The sequence below is a fragment of the Bos taurus genome, chromosome 6, assembly GCF_002263795.3.
Source record: "Bos taurus isolate L1 Dominette 01449 registration number 42190680 breed Hereford chromosome 6, ARS-UCD2.0, whole genome shotgun sequence".
In the NCBI taxonomy this organism is placed as follows: domain Eukaryota; kingdom Metazoa; phylum Chordata; class Mammalia; order Artiodactyla; family Bovidae; genus Bos; species Bos taurus.
This window is the reverse complement of record NC_037333.1, coordinates 60,498,319-60,520,425: the sequence shown is the minus strand read 5'-3', so window position 1 is coordinate 60,520,425 and position 22,107 is coordinate 60,498,319. Positions and strand designations below refer to the sequence as shown.

At 41.3% G+C, this 22,107-nt stretch overlaps 1 protein-coding gene and 1 long non-coding RNA gene across 29 annotated transcripts in view; one reads left to right on the top strand and one right to left on the bottom strand.

Annotated features, from left to right (window-relative positions):
- LIMCH1 (LIM and calponin homology domains 1) overlaps positions 1-22,107 on the bottom strand; it is a 351,668-nt gene that overhangs the window by 55,341 nt on the left and 274,220 nt on the right. For 12 of the 27 annotated variants that reach the window (XM_015471597.3, XM_024993560.2, XM_024993558.2 and 9 more), the window contains one exon: positions 2,956-2,991. The exons of 6 other annotated variants lie outside the window; for them this stretch is intronic. In XM_015471597.3, coding sequence (XP_015327083.2) covers positions 2,956-2,991 — 36 coding nt within the window. Of the gene's footprint in view, positions 1-2,955; positions 2,992-8,228; positions 8,341-8,425; positions 8,545-10,346; positions 10,680-11,192; positions 11,436-14,291; positions 14,595-22,107 lie in introns of all 27 variants that reach the window. 9 more of the 27 variants (XM_015471586.3, XM_015471590.3, XM_024993553.2 and 6 more) reach the window with 1 other exon arrangement.
- On the top strand, positions 9,404-11,412 carry LOC132345502 (uncharacterized). Of its 2 annotated transcripts, XR_009494875.1 has the most exons (3): positions 9,409-9,710; positions 10,389-10,717; positions 11,234-11,412. It is a non-coding gene; the product is annotated as an uncharacterized lncRNA (long non-coding RNA). The 2 variants fall into 2 exon arrangements; XR_009494876.1 differs by lacking the exon at positions 10,389-10,717 and having other exon boundaries at positions 9,404-9,710.

The following is a 22,107-nucleotide window of genomic DNA, read 5'->3' as shown; positions in this document are numbered from 1 at the left end:
TTCTCCAGGATTTCAGACTGCTTATCTCACTTGATTGGCATGGAGAGGGTGGGAACAAGGCCTTCAGAACTGCCTTCTTCTGTCCCAGGTTCCTATTTCTGTTTCTACCATGAAGTTCTAACTACCACAGCCCGAATATGGCCAAAAGCTGGTTAGTGAAATAAAAAGAGAAACTCTTGTCTGCCTTCTCCTATACCAGGAAGTACTTTTTTTTTTTCTGGTTAGAGCTTTTTTTTCTTTAAAAAGCAACACCAGCAAAAGAGAAATAATAAAACTATGAGCAATACCTTTAAGCCATTTCAAAAAAGGAAGCAAGCTGAGGACTGATAATAGTAGACAGAAAATGAGCTGAGTCACCATTCAGAAAATCTTCCCTCATTCAGAGATTGGACTCAGCCTCCAAAATGAAGAAGTGCATGTAGAGGGATGAGGTGGGAGGCCCTGGTGGTGCTAGTGGTAAAGAACCTGCCTGCCAATGCAGGGGACATAAGAGATGTGGGTTCAATCCCTAGGTTGGGAAGATTCCCTGGCGGAGGGCATGGCAACCCACTCCAGTATTCTTGCCTAGAAAATCCCACGGACAGAAGAGCCTGGTAGGCTATAGTCCATAGAGTCGAAAGAGTTGGACATGACTGAAGCGATTTAGTAGAGCACAGCACTTCAGGGAACCCTGGAGAAGTCTAGGTTCCACAATGTTAACAGGACTTGCACCAAATCTATGCTTCTCAGCACAACAGGCCATGCTCCTGGGCTGTTGGGAACAGGGCCCCTGGCTGTAGAGCCCAGGAGCCTCTCCCTGCAGTGGGTTGGCAGTTCTTAGGGCCACGATAAAAGTACCTCCAGGGGAGCCTGGAAATTGTTTCCGGACCAAGTCTAAGGTAAGGGAATTAAGAGCAAAATGGCCTCTGGCTCTCACAGTTTCCAGGCTCCATGGTGGGGACCATTGGGAGAGGAGGTATGTGGAAGTGAAGAGAAGGGCAAGAAGGTGAAACTAAATCCATGGAAACATTCTTGGCTTGCCAGGAGGCGGAAATTTCTGTTTGCCTGTGTGGTAGGTCTGCCCCTGACCCGCATTCTCCTTAAAGGGCACATCTTTTTTTGATTGGGCTGCATTTTAAGAATGTGTCAATTATGAATAAATAGAGCCTGTGCCAATAGTGGTCTGTAAAGTTTTTGAAAAAGGGAGATAGTGAGAAAAGAAATGAAACATATTATAAATTTCTATTAAAAAAAAAACTCCTGACATAACGTTTTTTTCTTACCCACTTGATCACTTGATTTCATATAAATTATGTCTATTCCAAGAAGGAAATTCAGCCCTTTAGATGTTCCCAGAAAAGACCCCTGGACAAGAAGCTCCTTATACTCTTCCTGGATCACAAGCTGCTTTTTTTTTTGGTAAATTTAGAGGAGTCTGCACCCCCACTTGATTTAAAAAATCATTTACTTTTCCTGTGGGTGAGGTTTCATATTCAGGTACAGGCAGCATTCAAAAGCTCTTTAATATAGCTCCTTTTCTTTCAGCTTTCAGGGTTTTTGAGAGATCTGTATTAGGCAAATTGCACAGCAGCTTTGCAATGATGAAGAGTAAATCCATTCTATCAAAATGTTTTTGCTAACCAAATCAAAGTAGTGTTTTGCCTATCAATCTTATATAATCCTCCTTTCAGTGAATGTTAAATACTGCCACTGTAGATTTTAAAAGCAATAACCAGGGCTCAGTTTTATAGACTACTTAACTCCATGCAGTCAGTCAAGCTCCGGCTGAATTTAGTTCTGAGACATGAATGTTCCGTGTGTCAGGCCACAAAGCAATCATACATCACACATCGGAAACTGATCTCCTTGGCACTCGAGTCAGACTGCTTAGAGCTAAAAGTCAGACTAAGCTGACATCTTGAACACAAACATGGAAAAAAAGCACAGTTCAAATACAGTAGATGTGTGGCCTGATTGCAGTTACTGGTGGAAATGATATTTGTTCTACACTGTTACTTGGATTCCTCACTCAGTGACTCGAAACTATGGCTCAGGCCAGGAAGACAGGCAGGGAGAATGTTGGGGTTCACTCTTAGAATGGCCTAGACTCCCACAAGGCCACAAAACACCTCTTCCAGAGGATAGACATCAGGCTTAGCGGGCCACTGGTGTTGCAGTGAGATATTGATCATGTTTCTTAAACCTGAGCAAGCCAGCCTTCTGCAAAGAAAACTTCTGATTTGGCTATCAGTTTCAGAATGCTCTGCCTATGGGGAATCTGTTTTTGAAATGGAGTCAATGCGGTCACAGATGGGAGAAAGTAGATTCATCTCAAATTCGTATGTGAGGCTGGGGATGGGCAATGTATCTCTGGGAGGAGCGGAGACCAAGGAGAGGCAACCCAAGTCATGTTGCACATCCTGACCCCTGGCTGTGCCATGGAACATGAACGAAACCCCAGCGTTCTGGGCTCAGGCATCCCACAGTTTATATTACTGCAACCTGGGAGGAACTTGGGCTTCTGAATCTATCATTAGTGGTTTAGAATTTATTTTCTTAGCTTAAAAAAAAAATGTGTCTTTGAGAATAACTGCTGCACAGCTAAGCCTTCACATATCAAGGATTCAATGCAAAGCACAGAAGAGCCTTTTAACAATTCCATGGTTCAGAAGAGCTTCCAACTTCCAAACCCTAACAAGAACAACTTTCACATGCCCCATCTATGAAAAGCAAATGTTAAGTTTTAAGCAGCAGCTGCGTATTAGAATCATGCTTAAGTGGCTTTTTCATTCATCTCTCCTGCACAGAACATATGTTTTGCATTCCAATTTCAAGGGCTTCTCTGAGGCTGCAGAGAAGAGTCAGTTAGCTCTTCAGTCCACTGTTACATTAACTGCGTTTCAATTAGTGGTGAGTACTGGAAGCATGCAGTTTAGGCTATAATTAATGTATTCCTATGAATACAAAACAACTTACTCTGCGTCGTCAGACACAGGAGTTCTCGGTCCGTATCTATAAGACCAAATCCAAAATTAGAGGATTGGCAAGACAGAAGGTTAACACTGTAACCAAGCTGGAAATAAAAACTACAAGTGAAATGTATACGTGCCAAACCTTTTTTGCTGATCATACTGGAAGAGAAGTGTCATTATACAATTAGCAATATTCACCAATGGCTAAAAATGAAAGCAAAGTCTTGACATTTCTGAAGAATGCGAAATTTGTAGGAAAACCCAAAGGGGAAATAAAAAATACCTCTCCATGTTACCCACAAAGAAAGAAATCGTTTCAATATAAACACAAAAAGGCTTAGGTGCAACCCACAATGTTTAGAGAAGACAGCTTTGAAAAAACCAAATGTGTATTACGGTCATTCACAAACGGTTGAACTGGTTTTTGCCTTTCTGTGTAGAGTAATGGGCTGTAATGGACACCCAGCATAGAAGCACACGCTTACTGACCCTTTCCCTGATGTGTTAATGCATTTGCACAAATAACATCAAAGAGTGTTTCCGAAGGTTTCTGAAAGCAAACCAGAACTCCAACCAGAACCCCAATCAGTGCCTTCCGCGTGCATTTGACAAAAACCACAATTCCTAGAAAACTGGCAGCCTTAATCAAAACCAGACGTGGATAATATTCCATAACTTGAAAAAGCAAAGTTTTTTTTTTTTAAACAATCTTTTATATTCTTCTGATTATTTAGAGCTACAAAGTTGCACCTTCTTTAATATGGGCCTTTTAAGTTTTAATGTATCTGATAAAACAAAGAAAAAGGTCAAATTAGGAAAAAAAACTAGAATATTACAAGGGCATATTTAAGCACATTTGAAAAAAGTAGCTCCCACAAGTGACTATTTCTGGAAAGGGGAATTTTAAGAGAAGGTTCTTACCTATGCCCTGAAAGGCAATTTATTCATGCATTCTGATGGTGGACAAAGACTTATTTGAGCAAAGAAAAAAAATTCCAGGCTTTTAGTTTGAAAAATTAAATTTGGGGGTTTTCAGCAAAAACTACCTGATCCTATGTTCAGTTTCATAACAATATAGGGGGAAGGGAGTAATTTCTAAAGGTCTCTTCCTATGATCGTAGAGAAAAAACCCCAAACACATTGGTGTACACACATAGACACCTTTCTCTCTGATGCCTTCATTACCCTGTAACAGTTATGAATTCATTAATAACTATTTTCACACACAGTGAGGGCAACCATACCAGTGAAAGACTAGTAGGAGTTTCAGTTGAAATGGCCAAAAGCAAGAAAAGGAAAGCGTTTGTGGATGTTTTTCTTCCGGAAGTAAGACCCATTTTCTGCTTCTCTGGGGGATAGTTTTAGAAGGTGCTAAAGTTTGACTTAAGACATTCAATTTTCCAAAACCACCTCCACATGGAGGCAGATGAATTCCTTCACATCAAGAAAGAGGATAGAACAGTGTAAATTCCACCCAGAATTAACAGTGTTAATTCTGAAGCCTGGATAGATGTTTCCCAGTTCACTAGCAGGCCTACTGGAATAGACATTTGAATATAGTGTTTTCTAAATTATCTATGGAAATAAGCAGAGAAGTTATTCCTAATGGATGCTTAATCTAGAAATGTTCAATCGATAGTTGGTGTTTTTGTGTTGATTTGAATATTTTAATTAACGTTTTACTGAAGTAAACTATACGTACAGAAAGTGCACAGACCATACACACACACCTTGATGAGTCTTCACAAACCACAAATCAGCATTGAGCCTTGTGCTGTGTAAACAGAATCACATAGAATGTACTCTTCTGAGTCTGGCTTCCTTATTAGCACATTTCATTTATGAGGTTCAGCTGTGTTGCTGCATGCAGGATATATTAGAATTTAAATTGCTTCTACACAAAATACTCAGCAGCATTTCATGGAGACCTCTGCCAACAAATGTTGATTAACCCTGCAATGCAAGGTCCGTGAGAGTCGGGATTTTTTCTTTGGGGGTTCCCTGAATAGTGAGCAGACCAGGCCCTCCATAATTATTTACTAAATCCTTATTGGATACTCAGGAGATTGAAAAGACTAGTGCAGTCTCTGAAGATACCCTTCATTTATCTGTTTACTATATACTTGTGGCTTTAAGACATTTCCTCTCAGACAAATTTATTAGCTTTAAGAAGGAACCAATTTAATCAGAATTGCCTTTGCTGTTATGGAGAAGATAATTAGAGTTTGGGCTTCCAATGATTTTCTCAGTGGTTCTATGAAATATAGAAACGAAAAGATGAGTTTTAAAAAATGACTAATAAAGAGATTTAAAAAAAAATGCAAAGTAGGTAAGTCAACAGACCTACAATACCGGCCAGACAAATCACAGTTGGTATAAGCATCCTACCAAAACCCAGCAATTAATAAAGTTCAATTGTGAGGGCAGGGGTATTTAGAAGGTAAAGAGAGTACTTTCTCCACCTGTTGATTGCATCTGTGTAGTTTTCAGCAGAAATAAAGCACTTCAGGATCAATGCTCAGCAACGTTGTGAACTAGCGCGAACGCCATTTGAAGTGAGGAGGAGAAATGAGTTCACTTGTCATTTAAGACTATCCTCCAGCAGCACCCAGCACAGTATTTCACACATAGCAATTACTCAACAAACACTTGTTGAAAGGAAACACGAATTCCCAAAGTGTGTGCCTGCTCCCTCACACAATTTTGTCACGCAGTTACTCTAAATATATCTCCTTATGCTCAAACCAGCCATTCCGTCCAGAGGGACAGAATACAAGTGAAAGGGAAGTCGTGAGACCTCCAGTCTCCTCTGGTAACTTGGTAGGTAATGCACTGGCATGGGATGGCAGCTCCCTCTTCAGACAGAGATGGGTTTGGGTCTCGGATCTGTGATTGCCAGCTGTGTGGACCTGGGCTTTGGTTTCTTTCTTTTTTTTTTAGTTGGAGGACAACTGCTTTATGATGTTGTGTTGGTTTCTGCCATACAACTTGGTTTCTTCCTGGAGAATACAGATACAACTTCTCACTCTCCAAGGCTGTGTGGGGAATAAATGGGCTGCCTAGAATGTATCCAGCAGGCAGCCTACAGGCCTCACTTCCTCCTCTCCTCTCTTGCTAACCGCTTCCCACCAGCCTGCTGATGCAGCGCCCATCACCACATCAGGGCATCTGGGGACTGAGTGAGTGTGCTGGGCCAGGCAGTACCTCGTCACCAGCCTGCCCTCCCCAGCTGGGACCCAGGTGTAACTTCTCTACTGCAGGCTTCCCAGTTGTGAACTGGAGCCAACAGGCATTCACCTGTGAATTCCCAGGAGAAGGTGAGCTGGAGAGAGCAGAAGCACCTGGAAAGGGCGAGCACCGCTGCCACCCCTGCTCCCTGAAACCAGTGCTACAAGAAGGCTCTACTAGAAGCATTATGATTCAGAAGACTGCAAAATGCATGTTAAATCCAGGTGGTAATGACAGCTTGACTATTAACTTGAAATTTGGAGATTAACACTCTCTCTGCTCCCCACCCTACCTTCTGTCTACCACCAAAGGAAGCAGAATTCTATTACTTCCTGTCTTATAGGGGAGCTTTAATTATGCTAAACGCTTCTTGCTCCTCTGCTCTACATGGATCTGGCAGACCACACTTTTCACAAGTCTTACTCTTTTGAAATAACAGCAGAAGCTTCAACATATAGGATTTTAAAGTAGACCATGAATCTCAGGATTATTCTTTACCTATTTTTGTTTTATTTTTTTATTTGTATTTTATATTAAAAGTATAGTTGATTTATAATATAGTGTTAGTTTCAGGTGTATCGCAGTGATTCAGTTATGCACATACATACGATCCATTTTTTTCACTCTTTTCCCATATTATTACAGAATATTGAGTAGAGTTCCCTGTACTATACTGTAGGTTCTTGTTGATTATCTTTTTTATATATTCCAGCATGTATGCTAAGTCACTTTAGTCATGTCCAACTCTTTGTGACCCTATAGACTGTAGCCCACCAGGCTCCTCTGTCCATGGGATTCTCCAGGCAAGAATACTGGAGTAGGCTGCCATGTCCTCCTCCATATATATTCCCTACTTTCATTTTAAATCAATAGAATGGAATGAAAATTCTACCTCTAGAAATCACTATTTGATAATGTTAAAATTAAATTAAATAAATTTTGTAAGTAATGTATATCTTCTTAGGACTGGAAGACCCTCCTGGAATCAGAATGAAATCAAGTAGGTCAGAAAGAAGTTCAACTCCTCTACCCGATGACTTCCGTGTGAGCTAGGAAGAAATAAGAGTTTCCCATTTAGGCTGCCCACAAGATGGTAGTCAGAAAGAATGTTTATAGGACAATCCACAACTTAACTATTCTTTCCATACCTACTTACATGCAAGAGAGGAAAAAAAAACCTTGGTAAACTGGTCCAATCATTTAATCATTTTGTTTCTGCTAGCAATAGCAGGTAAGTGGCGCTGATAAACCGTAAAGCATTAATAACATATTCAAAGCATGTATCAAGGCTCAGACTGGAGAAACAAAGTCAAAACAGCTTGGGATAATCTTTTGACCTCTTATCTTTTATTGGCGGACCCTTGGCAGATTCCTCCCAAATATGTTGCTTTGCAAATGCAACTGGAAGGAACTGGTTTGTTGGATCCAATGTGACTACGAGACATCCCAGTTCTCCAGGTCATCATGTCATCTTTTTGTGAATTGTACAATTTTCTTTGGCCTTTCGGTCCACTGTGGCTCCAGACAGGAGCTGTCATCTTCTCTAATTTCTCTTCTCTCTCTGAAGCCTCCCATTCAGAGGTCACAGGATGTCAACTAGGGCACGTCAGTCCAGCCAGTCAAACGGCACTTACTGCTTAAGATATTTTCAGTAGCATCACTCGCTCGGCATTAACTCAAGACAGAAGAAGCCAATGTTCATGGAGGCAGCAGCTCACATAGCAACTGAGTATTAATACCAGGGACTTTCTTCATGCAACTGATACTTACACGGGAATGGGCTTCCCTTTTTGGTTTTCATGAGTCCTGAGAATGAAATCTGGCCAGCACCCAACCGCGTGCAAAGGCTAAAAATCTCTACCCAGCGGGGGCGCTGAAAGCAGAACTCTGACCCTGGGGCGGGTGCATTCCTTTAAGGGACTCTGCTCCATGCCACACCACTCATCAAGTGCACGCTGTGGCTTAAGCTGTTTGGGGGGAGCCGTTTCGGGGAAGCCGGCAGCCGCACACAGCAGACGCAGCACACCCTGGAATGCAGGCAACGCTCACAGTGGCTGGCCGCCCTCCTCGGATCTTTCGGCCTTTGGCGCCATCTCAGAATCTCTTTGAGCAACTCCTTCAGGCTCTTCTTTGCGATCCTGTGGCTGCTGTTTGCGTGTAACTAAAGCCAGACAGGACAGCTTTACCACTGGGAAGGAATTCACACCAGAGGCCGTGGCCCCGCCTGTCATCTTCCACCTCCTCACCTTCCTCTGTCCTCCTGGGGCCCTCGCCCGCACTGAAGCTACGCTCCTCCTGGGACTCCGGCACGGGAGCCAGCTGAGAGACCCTTTTACAACAGTCATCTACATCAGAAGTCACTGTTCTGTTGGTGACAAGTAGCATTGGTGGCATGAGAGAAGAGGAAAAAGAGTTAGGAAAGGAGACAGTGAAAGTCTTTGAGATGGAAAGGTTAAGAGAGAAAGTTTGGTTGCTGTTCCAGAAGCTGGGTTAGTTAGGGTGACATCCTCAGAACAGGATAATAGAATATGAACCTAAGTAAGGCCCTGAGAAAGTCAAAGAAGGCTGGCCTGACTCACCATGGAGCTCAGTGACGACCCCTTAGTACTCAAGGACTCAAGGGTGCATTTCTTACTAATTTCTTACTTCCACCCCCTCCATGCCTGGTCCCCACTAGCCTCTGAATCTCCAGCAGTGACTTCTGGTGTACCCAGGTTATTTATATTTATGGTATCATCCACAAAGAAATCAAACCAAAGAAACTCCTCTGTATGTCACAGATAATCCACCATGTGCTCAAGGACAAAGCATGGAGGAGACTGTCCTGAGCATTTCCTCCTGCCATGAAGAGCTTTGCTTTGCTCCCGCCACACAGGTGGAGTGGAAGTTCCTGGGAGAATCCAGAATCTTTTTTTTTCCTAACAGAAACTCAAATTTTAATAACATGTCTACATGGAAGAAACCCAGGAAAACTGAGTGGCTTACTAAAATTGGTAAGATACCTTACCAATCTAAGGTACCTTAGATACCATCTTTAGCCAAAGACAAAAGAGGATGTGGGGACAGGGGTTTGGGACTTCAAATGGGAGGAAAGCAATTCACTTGGAGATGGCAGAGCAAATGTTTAGTAAATAAACGTTTGCTGGACCATGCAGAGACAGCGGGGTGCAGACTGGACTCTGATCTCTAAGTTACCCCTTCCTCACCTAGCATACAGAGAATCTAGAATCTTATAAATGCCCTGTGCTGTGCTTAGTCACTCAGTTGTGTCTGACTCTTTGTGACCTCATGGACTGTAGCCCGTCAGGCTCCTCTGTCCATGGGGATTCTCCAGGCAAGAATACTGGAGTGGGTTGCCATGCCCTCCTCCAGGGGATCTTCCCAACCCAGGGATCGAACCCAGGTCTCCCACATTGAGAGTGGATTCTTTACCATCTAAGGCTATACCTGCTTAATGGAAGAAAGACCAGTCCATAGATAGAACCGAATCCCCCACAGAGGGCTTGGGAATTCACATCTGGAAGCCCTCCGGTAAGAATGAGGACTGGTGACAGGTCTACAAGGTCTTTTCCCAGTTGATCCCTCACAAATTTGAATGGTTACTCATCCAAGGAATCCTGACTCATAGGAACCCTCAAAGGAGTCTTTCCACTCGAGTTCTGTTGTGTGTTTTTAAAAAGTAGAGGGGGAGGAGGTTTACTTTATTGTGTGTCTGCTTAGATATCTGAAATCTGAACTTACGATACTAATAACTATTTTTTCCTCCCTTATGGGACAGGAAGGAGGGAGTGTATAGGTAATCTAGATTTTTGTCAACATATTTTTAGGAAAAACACAAAGGGTATCATTAAAACATCCCATCTAGTCTGTTCAATGTTGCTGATGAATAAAATAGTGCTTAATGCGGCCGAGGGAAAAAGGGGCATTTGCCAAAATTATTGGCATTCCCAGGCAGTGATTCTGGTGACAACAGAATCAAAATGGATGTCTTTTAACTTCACACACACTTGCCCCCTGGGGTACTGACCTCCCTTCTCTGCCAACCAGCAAAAGAGCCTGTTAAAACTTTGTCATCTCTGGGGGTTCCTTTAACGTGAGTCAGCGAACCCTTTAAAAGCGGCAGTGATTCCCATGCAGACCTCCTTGCACGTGTAATGGTGAAAATACCTGCAGTCATTCTGTGGATTAAGCATGCGGTCTTCCTTTAAGCTGGACGTGGCCGCTGAGGCAGCAGACACAGCACATGTGTGAGTCTTGCTGTCGTGACTGATGCCTTCCTCTGCATCCGCCCTCGGCCCCGCCCTGCCAATGCTGAGCCGCTTCCACGTCTGCTGATCTATCTCTGTCACTGGCCCAAAGTGCACGAACTTTTGCCTAGGGCTGCTGGAAGCTTTCTTATAGGCCCTTGCCTTGCGGCTGGCAAAGTCATCCCGGATGGCAGTTTCCGCTTTAATTTCTGGTGAAGGCTCAGGGGCACACGTGTGCTCCACATCTCCATCCCTAGTCAGAACCGGAAATAAGTTCCAAAGGTTTCTAAGGTAAGTACAGATCAAGGAAGAGTTTTTAAAATATAGTGGATGTATGAAAAATACTTGGATGGCTAAAGCAGAATTGCTTTTGCAGTAATTAATCAAATGAAGAAATGATCATTGCCTTGCCTGGGTAAATAGTGCTTTTCTACAGCTTTTAAAATATCACTTCTAATGCCATAAATGACAGCATAAGAAAATCTTAGGTACTATGAAATAATTAAAATGATTTACAAGTCAAGTTTAAATTCCTTACAAATAAACAAGCCTATTGAAATACGCATTCACAATAAGTCAGTTGAATTAAAAAGGATGTTTCCTTGTAATTTTTAGTATTATGAAGTTTTAACTCATGCAAAATATGCTCCGTGTTTTGAGAGGTATTTCTTTTTTTCTGGCCGTGAAAATAAAGAGTGATAGAAGGATAAGTGTTTGATTTGCTCAAAGTCAAATGATACCACTGTTAGGGGGAACCACGACACACCTCGTCTTTTCTGACACTTTCAGTCTCTCCCATGTCTCCAGGTCGGCTTCTGTTATACTGGCAACCGTGATAAAGCTTGGGGCCTCACGGTGAGGGCCGAGCCTGCTCTGAATTCTCCGCTGGGCCAGGTCATCCTTGTACAGATCCGGCACCTTCCTGAGTCCCGCTTCCGCAGGTTCACTTTCCTGGGCCCGCACAATACAGGTCACCCTTGACTTCACCTCTTCTGTCTGGCCTTGGTTTCTGTTGATTTGGTCCAGGCCCCCACATCATCAGAAAAATCAGGTTTCAGGAAGAGGAGCAGATAAACAGAATGTCAAGCACAGAAATTCAGAGGCTGAGCACAGAATGGAATGATGGAATGATGCAAGCACCTTTCCTCTCTCAAAAATATGGAATCAATTGTAGCCTGGATTACTATGCTACCCTTTTGACACTGTAACGAGACAGAGTTTTCCACCAGGTAACAGTCTCTAGCTTAGTTTAAGAAGAGAAGCCAGGGTTCGCCATAAGAATATTAGAGATGGGAATGAGATTTCAGTTTGACAGTAATGAAGCCCAATTCCCACACTATTCAAGTTACTATAATGAATTCAAGTTTTCTGATTGAATCCCTGAGCCCTCTTGGAATGTCTTTTATTGCAGCAGTAAAATGTTAGTAACACACTCTGCATGATCCAAATTCTAGGATTAGCGTGGAGATAGCTGGAACATTGCTCACATATTAAACATCTCAACCATAAACCTTCGTAGGTATGCCAGAAAGTATGATTAGGTCAATGCTTAACAGAAAGGTTCAATGTTCAAATTCAGTCTCTGACTTCCAATAGCATTCATTGCTGCTGCTGCTGCTGCTAAGTCGCTTCAGTCGTGTCTGACTCTGTGCGACCCCATAGACGTCAGCCCACCAGGCTCCCCCGTCCCTGGGATTCTCCAGGCAAGAATTCTGGAGTGGGTTGCCATTTCCTTCTCCGATTCATGAAAGTGAAAAGTGAAAGTGAAGTCGCTAAGTCGTATCTGACTCTTAGAGACCCCATGGACTGCAGCCCACCAGGCTCCTCCGTCCATGGGATTTTCCAGGCAAGAGTACTGGAGTGGGGTGCCACTGCCTTCTCTGATAGCATTAATTAGGTCTGGTTAATGTACACTTGATGAACAGAGAGCGTATCCTCTCTACTTGTATCCACAGGGGCAATACCCATTTGTTTCTTATGTCAATAACTGTTCACCTTCATTAATGATAAATCTGATACTTTCTTTTTTTTATATAGAGAGATGTTTTAATCAACTATTTCTTTAAGCTTTCTGGCAAATTTTGTTTTATTTTTTAAAGTTTTTTGGCCGCAGGGCAAAGTATGTGGGATCTTAATTCCCCAATCAGGGATCGAACCTGCGTTCCCTGCATTGGAAGGTAGATTCTTAACCTCTGGACCATGAGGGAAGTGGCCTGATATTTTCAATTGTTCCCATAAGAAATGAACATTAAATGGCTAATGTTGACAATATTATAATTTAAACTAAAACTGTGGCATCTACGTGCATAAACATTCCATCGCATTAAAAGTCAGTTTCTAACTAAATATGTTCCCTGAGATAGAAGTTTTTAGAAATGTACATAAATGGGGCTATTCATTTTTTCCAAACTAAATCACCTGGATGAGTTGGTGTATTTACAGTGTCTATGCAAATAGGAAGGTTACAGAATTTTCTATTCACTTTCAATTTGGGGAAGGGGAAAGAAGGGCACAGCAAAAAGTCACCAGGGGGCTCTCTCTTTTTTTTCAGCAGTTCTATGAAGCTCTCTAGAGAGATCATGGGCTGTGTCCCCATAAACTGACACAGGTGACAACAGACACACGGGGCTGGAAGTGTCAGGAATTAAAATGGCATGCAGGAGAAGGGAAAAGAGGGAGGTACAAAAGCTACTCCCTTTCCTAACTCAAATTGCTGATCCCCATCAATATGTCTTGATGCTACTCAGCTATCTAGAAGTTTTTGTTCCACCAGCAGCAACTAAATCCCTCCCACAAGGCCCTCTGAGAATGGTGTGTTACAAGGCATGCCAACAAGAACTGCAAAGACCAAGAGCCTCCTGAAGCTAGAATGTGTCCTATGAAAACTGTGCCAGGTCTTCTATGCTCTAATCCCTGTTTATGTCCAGATCTTTATATCTGGTGCTTCCTAAATAAAATACTAAAATACAATGGAAAACATGAACAACTCCACTGATCTCAATACTCTGCCCAAAGAACCACTTTAATTGTGTAAAATACAATTGAAGTATTTATATTCTTCGTTCAATAGATTATAAACCTCTTAAGTGATAGGCAGAAATATGGCAATTAAATAACGATGTGAACTTTGATTTTGATATAAAGGAAAAGAATGATGAACTCTGCCCATGGAAATTTAGCAGGCTGAACTGATTTTGTATCCCTCTTGGGATAAAAATCACTGGTCAAATCCATTTCATTAAATTTTCCTTTCCTTAATTATGAAGATGGAAGAAAAGCTGGGACAAGGAAACTCACTTAAAAATAATTTCCATGACAGAATGAATAGAAGTGTGTTATATATCTGAGGACTATTTTTTAATGAGAAGTCTCCATCATCAGATGTCTAGGTGATCACGTTGCTGTGAGGGAAGAAACAGCAAGGCTCCTTTTTTTCCCCTTCCAATATCTGAAAGGCACTAATGAGATAGAAGGGTTCATAGCTAAGGGATAACTGTGATTTCTGCCTGCTGAAGGATGGAGCTGCCTGGACAGGTGGCTGTTCCCGCCCCATGTCACAGAATACCAGTCTGTGAACCAGCACCCATGTGTGGTGTGGATATAGCACACCTGCATGCTTGGGCTCCAAGTTTATTCGGTGAATTCAGCCCTGTTTTGGACATGGTCATTCTGCTCCCTGCCATGTGAACTTAGAAGAGATCAGCTATCTGGAATTCCACTTCAAAATAAACCACCATTACTGATTACATGTAATCAAGGCAGGAATTAGAGGAATGGGGGCCAGGGTAGGGGCTATAATTCAAATCACCTTCACCTAATTATATTCTCTCCCTCTTTCACATACACACGCACACAGAGTGCACACCTTTTATGTTCTAGAGTTTTCTTTTCTGAGATTCCCTTTGAGTGTTGTTTGCTGCCATCTGATTTCTCTGCCTCTTTTTTTCGGTAAGGCCCATAGAGGAGTTGGTTCAATGGCACCACTGGCTTTGTCTGGTTCATCCTTGCTCTCCTGGCAGCAAAGTCATCTTTCTCAAGATCAGGCAGTCGACATGCAACTTCATCTTCTGATTCTGAATCTCTGCCGTGTTGGTGGACCAGGAAAGGGTTTTCTTTACGAAGGATAATATTTCGAACAGCTTCTTTCTCATCATTTAATTGCTTTTGACTGATAGAGCAAAATTAAATGGAACTCCACATGTGATCAGACCAAAACAGTTTTTAAATCCCCATTGTCAGGCAGACAACTGTCTTGTTAGTGAAAGGTCTTCTCAGTATCGTTAGTCCAGATGACATCTGTTTACTACTTTAATCCAGCGTTGCAGAGAGTTAGGGTGGGTTTCAAAAGCTGGAATTTAGCCAGCTACTAGCAATACTAAGCATTCATTTAACTTGCAGCGCCCCATCAGCATGAGAAAGACAGGATCCTAAATGGCTCTGAAAGTGACAATCCAAATTCTTTCATGAAATTGAGAAAAATAAGAAGCATTTAAAAAATATTTTTATGACTTGGTGGGTTTTTTTTTTTTGGTTGCTGTTGTTGGTTTTATTTTTCTTTTTTCTTTTTGGCTGCACTGCACAGCATGTGGAATCTTAGTTCCCTGACCAGGGGTCAAATCCACACCCCCTGCATTGGAAGCACCCAGTTTAACCACTGGACCACTAGGGAAATCCCAAGAGGCATTTTTTTGTTATGTTTTTCTTTAGCACATTAGTAATGCACCAATAGGTACTCAATTTATTTTGACTGACAGGGCAAAAATTTGAGCCACCAAGGAACTAATCTGGGGGAATGCTAATGAATGCAGCCATGCAGCAGCACGCCTAGGATGTGTACTGGGTTGCAATGTGTAAGGATGATCTTCCTGCAAAGTTGCGCTAGACTGAAACATCTGGGATAGTCCAGGACCATTCATAGAATGGACTCAGGCACAAAAGCTTATCTTGCCCTGCTCTCTCCCACCAGCAATCCTTTCTTCAGGCTTTTACCCTCACTGTTCTCCATCTTTCAGCTCTTCTTTGTCATATGCTAGATGTCAAGTGAATTGTGTTAAGGCATTCTGTCAAAATGTTTACTTAGGACTATTTTCATTTTCAAAGAAATCTTGAAGGCCCCAAACGTTAAATTCTTGGAGAAATGCAGTTTAATGGTAGACTATTAGGACTTTTTTATGCTTTTTGCTTTTGTCGGGGGCAGGCAGGGTGAGAATACAGTTGATGGTGCCTTTCTGATATTCAGACAAACTCCTTCCCCTACTCATAAGATCAGCCTTGCTTCTAAATCATAATAAAATATTAAAACTTAAAAATGATTATCTTTTCAGTTCATAGAGATGACAAGTAAATACAATATCTTGGTTTCTAAAGGAAGTTCACCTACTTTGTATCCAATTTCTGAGAGAGGATTAACAGTAAATTTTTCATGCTCATGGGACAGGTCAACTCAAAAATAAAGACAGGAGGAATTAGGTTGGCTAAGAGCAAGGAAATACTGTCTCCACTGGGCGACCAGGTGGCCCACTGTCTGCTGCAGAGGAGGCTGTCAGCTTAAGGTGACAGCAGGTCCTCACTCCACCTGACTTCTGGAGAATCAAAATCAAAATCATGCCCAGAAAACTCTTTCTCCCTGCTGACCACTGTTCTCAATAGAATTTTAAATCATGGAATTTAGAGGTGATGGGTGATGCTCCTTGAATAAATTTATTTCTTTAAAAAATTTTTTAATTGAAATATAGTTGATTTACAATGTTGTGTTAGCTTCAGGTGTATAGCAAAGAGATACAGTTATATATACATATTGTATATATATACATATATATACATGTTTTATATATTAATATATATACTTTTTAAGCTTCCTTTCCATTAAAATTATTATACTGAGTATCGTTCCCTGTGCTATACAGTAGGTCCTTGTTGTCTATTTTATACATAGTGATGTGTATCTATTAATCCCAAACTCCTAATCTATCCTTCCCTCTCTTTTTTATTTGATAACTATAAGTTTGTTTTCTATGTCTGTGAGTTTCTGTTTTGTAAATGCGTTCATGTTATCATTTTTTAGATTCCACATATACATGATATCATATGATATCACATATTTCTTTTTCTCTGTATGACTTGCTTCACTTAGTATGATAATCTCTAGGTCCATCCATGTGGCTGCAAATTAAATTTATTTCTTAATATATGCAATACTGCCCTTTGAGCACCCCTGCTCTTCATCTCCTGCCTGGCCCCTCTTGGACTGTGTTGACTCTCTTCCCTGCCTCCCTAGCCAACAAGTCTGGCAAGAACCAACTGGCATTGGCTGACTGTGGCCATAAAGAATGGTCAGTGGGAAATGAGAGGCCACTGAATCAATCTCTCCGAAAACTCATTATTCAAAAAGCACAGTGATGATGATAAAGAGAGTGGCTCATTCTTATGGAGCACCCACCATGCGCTAGAATTCTTTCTAGTGTTAATTCGTTTAACTCTAATATTAGCCTTGTAATGGCAGTGGGATTAGCACCCCCATATTATAGAGGGGAAACTGAGATTATGAGAAGAAATTTGCCCAAGGTCAAAGCGCCATTGCTTAAGTTACAATTCAAACCCAGGCAGTTTGGTTCCACAGGTCCTGTTCTTAACCACTCTACTATTCATTTAACAAAAGATATCTCCAGCAACAGTTTTGAAAGTGGAGCATCATGTAAAAAATAAGGCATTATCATTACTATGGAAGTAGGAGACAGGGTATTTTGGTTACTAAATAAAGGGATCCTGTGAGTTGTGCTCAGAATGGAGTTGTGATTGGCATTGCTAGTTGCAGATGGCAATGCTCAGCCAGGATTGACAATAGAATGCTAACTAATCATACCTTACAGTGCTTGCACAGCACTTTACAGTTTACAAAGCCCTTTCAAACTCATTATCTCATCTCATCCGGAGCAGACCCTGAGCTTGAAGCTCTCAAGTCCAAAAGCAACAGTCCTTCTATTTTCTGACCATAGTCCTGGGCTTCAATCTCTCCCAACTCAGGCAGAATTTTATGGGATAAAACATATGCATTTATGCAAACAGCCGTGCCAGTTTGAGCAAGGAGAATCTACTGCCTTATGCTTCACATGAATCCAGCTAGGCTACAAATTCCCTGGGGTGTTTCTTTTTAGGCTAAATGCCCAGTGTGGCAGGACTCATTTCAAATGATCTCAGTTTAGATATGCAGGCTTAAAAAGAGGGGGTGAATAAAGCTTTCCATATCATTGGCCACTTAAAGCCACTCCCTGCCCACTTGAAAAATGATCATAATGATATTCTGCTAATTGCTTGAATCCTGTAAATTCAGAGCTTCAAGGCAGACTCAGAAAGAGAAAAAATTTAATGACATAAATTCTGGGTTGGCACTGTTGGCTATGAAGTAATAAATAATGTATATAAGGCAAATATGAAGGCTTATGCTCACAGGTATCTGGTTAGCAAAACATTTAAATGACTTTTTATAATGTGCCCTTCTTTTCTGAAGGTCAGCTTATTGTAAACCCTCAGTATACTCTACTTTGTATTTTAATAATTACAATAGCTCTGAAGAGCTAGTATATTCCAGATACATTAACATTCAAGACAACCCTGTAAGACTGGAATTATGATGACCACTTTGCAGAGGGGAATGTTGAGGTTTCCAGTTATGGTCATCTGAATGTAGGTAAAGTAAGCACATTTAAGTGGCAGACTTCGGCTATCTGGCTTGATATTTGTGGGGGAGGTTTGGCACTATTTTTTCAGAGTTATTCATAGATGAGTTGTGTTGATGAAGAGGTTCCTCAGTGGGCCCAGCTCATTGCTTTACTTAGGAGAAATACAGTCCAATGTGACATGAGAAATGCCAAGCCTTGCCTCCAACCTGGCAACTCTGTCCTGAAACAAGTAAGGCTATCTTTGTAGGAGAGACTGTGGGCCCTGAGCAGGTGAGGGGGAAGAAAAGCCCTTGTCTCAAAGCTTCTGAGGCTTATATATTTCAAAGTGAGTGAGATAATGATTTCAACTGAGGAAGAGCTGGCATTTTCTTTCACTCCCTTTTACTTAGTGCACAACAACCAGCTCAGACTAGCAGTCAGTTTGTTCTATTGAAAGAAACCGGGTTCTCCAGAAAAGCCTGTTAGGCCTCCTGGGAACGTCACAGGCAATACCAGAGACCTCCCTGGTTAACGCAGTGCCCAACCAGGGCAGTTACATCCAGAGTCACAGAGGTTCACACACATCCTGTGTCTGCCTGGTCCCTGATCCCCCGGAATCTGTTCAGTGACACACAGGCATCTGGTAAGGAGGAATACGTGTCTGGCACTTAGCTGCATCTGCTCTTCCTCCGAAGACTTCTAAAATGTCTATTGTTCCTTGGAGGGCTTTTCCCCCTCTCTGTGATTAATTACTATGTGCCTGAGAAGATCCACAGACGAGTAGAAAAGACTGAGTGCTGAAACATATGAAAACAATTAGAAAAGAAGTCCAATCACGTGAAACCTATAATTCAGTTCAAAAACAAGTTTACTTCTCCAATGGGAAACACCAAGTCGGAGAATTCAAATCTCCATGGCATTTTAATTCAGGGGAAGTGAATCTTAGTTCTTATTTTATCCTCTTAAACACAGAAATCTCAGCTTCTCTGGCAGAGTCTCATATTTGGGGGGTAATTAAGCTAACTACATCATAAACTAAAATCATAAACATGGAAGGAAAAGTAGTTTATGCATTTCTGACTTCAATGGCAGACATATTTAATAAGAAAGACCTACTCTGTCCCATGGTGCTAAGATACCTCCTAACATATTCTTTGACAGGAAGCCTGGGACTTCTCGACTAGAAAACTCATGCACTTTTGCTCATTTTTATACGGTATTAAAAATAATTCAAGGAGGTGTTTGAGAATACTTGTGACACAACAACCAAAAACTGGCCTATAAAAGTCAGGCCTTCTTCTCACCTACATGTCTCCTTCTTTGCCTGTACCTCATTCTCTCCCCAGCTCTGCAAACACAGACTTTCTCAGCTCAGAAATAGGCACAAGAAGTATCTGCTGCCTCTTGTTGGGTTCCAAGATGTGGTGGCCAGAATGCATTTGGATTGCAAAGACAGGAGACTGAAGTTAAAATGCCTTAAGAGACATCAGCATATTGAAATGTTTCATAGTCTTATTTTCCAGACACCAAGAATCCTTTCCTTCTTCATGATATGCATTTCATTCCAGTTAAGCTACTTTCTGCCACATTAAAAGCAGGATCCAAAATGTGGATAAATTTAGGATGGCCGTTGACTCTGTTGTGGGCTGCAAAAAGTAAGTGACAAAGACACAGACAGGGCAGGCTGGTGGCATGGTATATATAAAACTTTTATGAGAGAGCTAGCAGCTGAAAAATCTATCTAACAAATGAATTCTGGGTGTTTGGAGCAGCTGTGTTGTGTTGCTATTGGGAACATTCTCTGGGAATATGCATGATTTTCCTGAACTCCATTTTAAATGCTAAGTCAGTAGCTCTAAAGTATGACATTAACTGACATCTGCAGACATTAACTGACCTGCAAATTTCTGCTTAATAGAGCTAACTTGGATAAAATATGGAAAAATTATGCCAGATCCCAGGAACATGGACAGGAGCAAATATTACAACACAAATATACTATTCTTCTTCAATTTTAGAATTCATGGTTATAGACTAACTACGATTCTAGGTCTGTGCACAGGATGGGAGCTGTCATAAAAGACTGCACTGTTTTATCAGAAAATAAACTTCCAGTTACTGAAGAGGCATGGGACACTCGTGGACTCCCCAGCCTTTGCCCACTCTCTTCTCTTCTCCACGTCACCACGATTCCAGGGTGTGCCGAGTTCTCTTCCAGTCTCTGCCTACTTGTCTCCCCTTGCTCTTTTGGATACTCTAAAGATGACATGTCCATGGGACCTCAAAGAGTTGGACATGCCCCAGCGACTGAACAACAACTGTAACAACAAAGATGACATGGGGAGGCTCCTCAAAATGTGAAAATAGAACTAGATCTAGCAATCTCATTTCTGTGTATATATGCAAAAGAACTCAAACCAGGACTCCCAAAGGGATCTTAGCACTCCCACATCATTATTCATAATATGCAAGATGTGGGATGAACAAGGCTGTGTACATGCATACAATGGAATATTATTAAGCCTTAAACAAGAATTAAATTTTGTAATATGTGACAACATGCATGAACTTCAAGGACATTAAGTGAAATAAGCCAGTCATAAAAAGAAAAAAATGGCATGATTCCACTTACATGAAGTAGTTAAAATGGTCAAATACAGAGAATCAAAGAATGGCACGGTGGTCACGAGGGATGGAGGGAGGGTGAAATAGGGATTGCTAATCAATAGGCATAAAGTTTCAGTTAAGCAAGCTGAATACATTCTGGGAATCTGGTGTACAACATTGTACCTATAGTTAACAACTCTGTATTGGGCAGTTAAAGATTTGTTCAGAGTGTAGGTCTCATACCAAGTGTTCTTACCCCAATAAAACATTTTTTTTTAAAGCACAAAAGTAAATGACAGAAGATATGAGGGACTTTATCGGAAAAAAAACAACCTGAGTAGCCAATACACATGCTATAATAGTCAATAGCATTAGTAATCATGGAAAAAATTTGATTTTTTTAAAAACGAGATTTTAAAACTCAAACATTGGCAATTTTTGAAAATAACAAGAAAAATAATAAAAAAAGATGATGGTGTCTTTGGTAACGTTTAGTTGCAGACTTCGCAGATGTAATAAAAATGAAGGTATGTGTGTCAAGGAAATTAAGATTAAAGCGTGTTTTTTTTTTTTTTAATAAATCCACTCTCTTATCTGTATCACTTATTACTTATTTCCACAGTGCCCCAGGCTTGAAGACAGAAGCAGGAAAAGCTGAAAACCGGTAAAAGGATATACTCCATTTCGATATTCTCAGCACCTAGCCTGGTCTTTGATATACATAGATGCTCAAATGATGCTGAAACAGCATGTGTCTCAAAAGGTCTCTGAATTGCAATTTAAAGAATATCTGGATTTCTTTCTTTTTTTTTTTTTAATTTTTTTTTCTCTAATTTTATTTTATTTTTAAACTTTACATAATTGTATTAGTTTTGCCAAATATCAAAATGAATCCGCCACAGGTATACATGTGTTCCCCATCCCGAACCCTCCTCCCTCCTCCCTCCCCATACCATCCCTCTGGGCCGTCCCAGTGGACCAGCCCCAAGCATCCAGCATCATGCATCGAACCTGGACTGGCAACTCGTTTCCTACATGATATTTTACATGTTTCATTGCCATTCTCCCAAATCTTCCCACCCTCTCCCTCTCCCACTGGATTTATTTCTAAGATGTTATGACATTACCCTTTATAATTTTAGAAACCCCGAGAGTTTCTTGTAGCACAAGCACAGTTTTATGTCAGAGTTTTCTAGAAGCACATACACATTTAGGACAGACATGTTTATCTGTGGGATACCACAGACAGGAAGAATTATATCCTTGGTGTTTTATCAATACAAAGCTACTCTAAGATTAAATCCATATAAGCCAGTTCTGGAATTTTCAGTGAAGATCTAGACCACAGCATAACCACACACGGAGTTGTACAGAGGGATAGAAAACGTTCCGTCAAATGTGTGGGAGGCAGCGGGG